Source organism: Bufo gargarizans, chromosome 9, assembly GCF_014858855.1.
Source record: "Bufo gargarizans isolate SCDJY-AF-19 chromosome 9, ASM1485885v1, whole genome shotgun sequence".
Classification (NCBI taxonomy): domain Eukaryota; kingdom Metazoa; phylum Chordata; class Amphibia; order Anura; family Bufonidae; genus Bufo; species Bufo gargarizans.
This window is the reverse complement of record NC_058088.1, coordinates 76186285-76192284: the sequence shown is the minus strand read 5'-3', so window position 1 is coordinate 76192284 and position 6000 is coordinate 76186285. Positions and strand designations below refer to the sequence as shown.

The following is a 6000-nucleotide window of genomic DNA, read 5'->3' as shown; positions in this document are numbered from 1 at the left end:
AACCACGTAACTAGGTCTCAGCCTGAGAGATCCGATCCGGGTCATCATAAATAAAACCCAAGGCTCTAAAACATTCATCTACCAACTGGAGGGACGGTGATCTGGTCGGCAGAGAAAAAGCCCAAGACTGTGCATCATCCTTAAGCAAAGAAATGATCATACCCACACCTTGACACTCATCCCCAGAAGACTATGGACGCAGCTTAAAGTACAATTTACACGATTCCCTGAACCAAATGGAATTGTCTCTACCCCCAGAAATTCTGTCCGGGAGGTCAACCTTAGGTTCAGGGCAGGCCTGGTACCCACCATCGGAACCAGCCGCCTGTGATCTCTGAATCCTTAAGACTGTCGCGCAGAGGTCAGCTACCTCCAAAGACAGTCCCTGCAGCTGTTCGACCAGTACAGACATAGGATCTATAGCTGCACTGACCCGAACAAAATCGCAGTTTTTGTGGCGGTTGATAATGTCACGATCAGTGTGGGGGGGAAACTCCACACTAAACACAGGAGGGAAGGGGAACAGTAACTGGGCCTGAAAACTAGGGAAGAAACAGGTCACCTCCTAGACAACCCTAATCTGGGCCCTGACTACCTATCAATATGAACAGACCTTGAAGGTAGGAAAATTCATAGGCAGGATACCTAGGCCCTGATTTCCCTATAATGCCCTGGAATAAGTATAGGACCAGAGACACCCATTCCTCCCCAGATGGACGAATGGAAGTCTCTGTCTCAGGCCCAGATACAACAGGGACTATAACAAATACAAACAAACGCGACACTTAACTTCTGTAGAGATGGAAGAACAGGAACACCAGACCAGTCACAGTGTTCATATAGAATCTAAATCTACATTTTTACGTAGGATTACCTCCCTGCCGCTACATATCTGATACTACTCTGGCCTTGTCAGTCTTTACAATGATTAATATAGGCCTCCCCCAGACAGAGAAGTAGTGCCTATAGAAGGGGGTGCAAAAGAAAACACCACTGAAATGGTAAGAAATGACATTTTTAGATAGATGTGGCTAAACAATGATGTAACATTTGCTGAATTCTATGGAAGCTTCCTAGAATTACTCTTTAAATCTGCGTCTATTAGTTGACCTCCCGGGATATTTACAGCATTAAATGCAGAAAAGCAATTTATTTCCCTGGCTCTTTATTATGGTATGAAGAAAAACATCATTGATTCTGTGCTTGATGCCGACATTATATTACAAATGTATTACAGAAATATGGTGCGACTATTAAAATATGATTACACAAAAAGTATGAACATTTATAGGTTTACAGTACAGTGGATTTTTTTTTATAAACAGACTCTTAAATATACATTGGACAATATTAGCCGACAGAAAACATCATAGACAAAATTGACAAAATTCATGTCTAGTTTTTTTTTCCCGTTGAAACAGTTTTTTTTCAGTAAAACATAACTGGGAGAAAGCCTTAAACCCAGGAACGAGTCACCTTTATACTACAAATATATACAGAGGTGTGCAAACCAACAATATGTTTTCCTCATTACATTGACATTAAAAAGATGGATAATTGAGCTGAATATTTGGTCAGTTGATATTTCACTGTAAGTGCATTCAGTTCTGTTGTAGATAATGTCACCTTCATGTTTGAATTTTTTTCTTAACATAGGTAGCAAAGGATTTAAACCAGGGGTGTAGGCAATGCAGGGGTGACTGAGGGGCTCAAAGTTCCCTCTGTCACATAAGAAGACACCAGTGTAATAAATGGTTGGGGGCTGTTGCAGATTTCGCATTGGGGCCTACAAGCTTCAAGTTACACCTCTACACATTGACTTGTCTTCTGGCACTTATGGGTCATACCATTTAGAAAAAGACAGATAGCATAGTGGTCCTTATCAAACAAAGCAAAATTTAATTTGCTTTTGTACCTTATTTTTCCCAAAATAAATTAAGAATTTGGATAGCAAGTAAGATTAGGGTGGGTTTACAGACAACTTTTAAAGCTTCTGAGGGGGAATTTATCAAGCCCTGCACAGCAGCATTCTGGCTTCAAAAGTAGGGGTTTTGCAACATTTTTGGGTCACTTGCACAAAAGTTATATGACTTTTTGAGCACTGCACCTTCCAGCGTCACCTACAGATTTGGAGTAAAACTTTGGTGAGACTTTTTGAGTAGATCACTCTACATTAATGAATTGTGACTTTTTAAAAAGTTGCAAAAAAGTCACAACTCCAAACCAGGCAACCCCCAGGTGTACTTTTACTGAGATAGGTGCAACCCATATTGTACCAAATTTATTATTACTGAGTCCTAGTTTCATAAATTTGCCGCAGGTGCGCATAGAAACTCCAATATAAAAACTAACCTCAGTTGCACCTTCAATGATAAATTCCCCCCTCCTATTTTTTTTACACTGTGGTCATATTTGAAGATGCCAATGTTTTGCCCCTTGGTTAATGTAATTAAAAGGACAACCCGTTCTCATGTTGTGGGTTCCTTGGTGACAAGCATTACATGGAAGCCACTCAAATCAATGGCCGATGACCATTTTACTCAGCTCTGAGTTACCGTTATTCGAGGCAAGTCCTAACTGAGGGCCTCCCTCTATGAGATTCCTTTCTATTGTCGGTTGGCAACCCTGTATGCTGAAAAAGTAAATTCCTGCTTAATTGTAAATTTAATTTTTGCAGTCCAATTTTTTTTAGGGTCACTTTACCATGAACTTGCATTATTATTAAGAAAATTATAGTTTGTGGGCATGCATTGCATTCAGTTTGCGTTGTCACCCCCTACAATTTTGTTATGTCAAAAAACATAACAATTTTTCATACTGTAATACATAGTATTACTGAAACTAATGATATTTGCATATTTAAACAAGGTGTTAGAAATGAAAACTCTCTAATGTAACAAAACATTATGCTATAATTTTATATACAGTCACGCACAGAAGTAGCGATACTTCTATTAACTGTTGGGAAAAAAAAACATAATTTAAAAAATATTTAAATATTTACAAGCATGAATTGCCGATATTAACCACCGGGTTAACCTTGTGATTTAAACAATTGATTCCAAGTCTTTTGAATGAAATCCACATGTCTTTGTTTACGGAGGGCTACACTGGACCAGAGTTCTGATTGTGCTGTCCCAATATGTCATCAAGAATTGTCAAATTGTTTAGCCAGTCTTCGTCATTGCTGCTTCCACCTCCACCCTTCATTAGGCAGTCAATGAAATCTGCTTCATTACAGTTTGCTGACAGTACTGAACTGTTCTGTGCTGCCACAAAATCATACTGATGGATCTCGGCCCCAGAGTTCATCCGATCAAAGGTTTCAGGTGTTTGGACCGATGTTGGCCCATAAGAAGGTGGACCAAGTTGACCAGGGTTCATTTGGTTAAAGGTAGAAACACCTTGAGGCATTGCTTTCATAGCATTGAGGGCTGCTAGCTGTCCACGGGACAAACTGTTCACAATATTAGGGTTATTTAGGGACCCTACACCTTGATTTGCCTGGGACAGACCAAGTTTTTGCATTTGTCTAATATGAACCCCAGGAGCTATCTGGTTTGGAGGAACCACTCCCTGATGAGGAAATTGCTGGCTTGCCATATTTGGTCTGACATTTTGTTTGGTGAACAGTGGATTATTAGAAAATTGCTGCAAACTGGGATCCATTTGGTTTTGACCTGTTATTCTTGAAACTCCACTTTGAGTCCACATCTGAGAAGAAGGGCTGGCGTATACATTCGGAATTCTTGATATGTTGGCCTGCCGTAAATGTTGCTGAGCTGCAGAATGATTTATTAATGAACTGGTGGTATGTCCAGACAGTGTCATTCCAGGTCGGACGTTAGACTGGCTATGCACAGTTTGGTAGCCAGGAGCCATACTAAGTGCATTCTGGTTTTGTCTAAGTGACATACTGAAATCTGAAGATGCTGCTGGAAATATTCCTTGCTGCTTTGCAGTATTCATCATAACCATTGACCCACTATTCTGATTCATTGTTGGTGGTGTAATCCCAGCACCCATGTTTGTTTGAATCATCCCTTGTGTTGATGTGATGATTCGATGACCTTGGGGTGGTGTTGGCATAGGCTGGATGCAGTCTGTTCGGATAGACTGGGGGATATCTGCAATTGGGGAAAAAAACATAGGTTATGGTATTTAGTCAGGCAGCTAACACATTCCTGTTGCAACACAACTTGGTGTAGCATAACATGGAGATCAACATTTTACATTGCTAAGGAAATTATATGAGACTGATGAGAAACAACAATGGAAGAGTTTTAAGTTGTAACACAATCTTACTGTTGGAGCTGAGTAATGAGACCAACTTCACTATCCCAATAATTGGGGGGGGGGGGGGGGGGGGGGGTTACTATAATGTGTTGGCTGTCATTTTCTAGAACTGTAATATTTGCTATTAACTGAACTTCAGATTCCTTCAAGTGCATTTAGAGGTAGTTAATGGCTTATAGGGGGTTTTATGGATTAAGAAAAAAAATAGGTCAATAGTGGGAAGGGAATTGCATAAAAAAAATTAAAGAACCATTACTTATCTGCTAACTCATCGCAGCTCCAGTGTCTCCTACTGGCCTTTGTTTACTGTGCTACAGCAATAACATCATGTCCGACACACATGATTACTGCAGCCAATCACTGGCCTCAGTGGTCTCATCACTCTAGAGCAATAAAATAAACAAAGACCAGGGACAACGGAGCAATGACGCAGAAGCAGTGGGACTCCTTTCTCTGCCACAGCTTCAATACTGCCCCTAACACCACCCAGCTAGTTTATAGCTCTTCCCACCAGCTAGTTACATAGACACTCCCCTATCACTGCCCCTAACAACATCTGGATAGTTTGTAGCTCCTCCCACCAGCTAGTTACATAGACACTCCCCTATCACTGCCCCTAACAACATCTGGATAGTTTGTAGCTCCTCCCACCAGCTAGTTACATAGACACTCCCCTATCACTGCCCCTAACAACATCTGGATAGTTTATAGCTCCTCACACCAGCTAGTTACATAGACACTCCCCCTAACACCGCCCAGCTAGTTTATAGCTCCTCCCACCAGCTAGTTACATAGAAACTCCCCCTATCACTGCTCCAGCCACGAACATAACATAACAGGAAATCAGAAAGAGCTGCATGGACACAGCCAGGAACAGAGGATAGGCGCAATAAAGGTTAAATAAATACATTACAAAATTACAGCAACCTTCAGAAATGATTATTTTAAAGGATGTTGATGCAAACTAGAAAACCCCTTTAAAGTCTGAGATTTCACACTGCACATTGCCATCAGCTGTACAGCAAGTCCTGGATTTCAGGGACACTCTCTTAGCACCATTACTTACAATAAACATTTATTCATAATGAAGAAACAACATTTGTAAGGAAGCAACCTTTTGCAGAATGATTCCTAGTGTTTTCTGCTCGGAGAACAGGAATCAGCACTATGTCCTAATGACTCAGGCAATATGATTGCAATAACAGATACACTCGGAAACCTGATACAGATTACGATATGTGATACTGGGGACCGTGTAAGTAAATATATTTGTTTTCCACTTACTCTGAAACTGGTTCATCTGCTGAGCTACAAATGTGCTGCGCTGTTCAGGCGTCATGCTCATCATATTTGGCCTGGGTTTTACCTATAATAAAAAGAATATACTTTAATGTAATATAACATTCCACATCATAATCCTCTTCAGTCTGGACTCTGGAGATGGACTTGTTCACCCATGTTTAGGGAGAGAGTCTGGAGTATGAAGTATATTAGAGAATCGCTATACATGGACTTCCCTAATAAACAAATGTAAGTATATGATTGACTCCCTCGACTTAGGTTACAAAATATGAATTTGTTTTAATGACTGTTGACAATTAAAGGGACATTCCATAGGAAGTAATGGCATCAATAAAGAGGACCTTTCATGGGATTATGGGTTACAAACTGGTATGCTTACCAGATAGGGTGTCCCCTACAGAT

General features: G+C 40.5%; 1 protein-coding gene across 1 annotated transcript in view; it reads right to left on the bottom strand.

Annotated features, from left to right (window-relative positions):
* Positions 1-1148: 1148 nt before the first annotated feature.
* Positions 1149-6000, bottom strand: part of MAMLD1 (mastermind like domain containing 1) — a 228610-nt gene continuing 223758 nt past the window's right edge. Inside the window, exons 4-5 of the mRNA XM_044268252.1 lie at positions 5581-5662; positions 1149-4127 (exon numbers count right to left, since the gene is read on the bottom strand). Coding sequence (XP_044124187.1) covers positions 3106-4127; positions 5581-5662 — 1104 coding nt within the window. The 3' untranslated portion in view covers positions 1149-3105. The remainder of the gene's footprint in view (positions 4128-5580; positions 5663-6000) is intronic.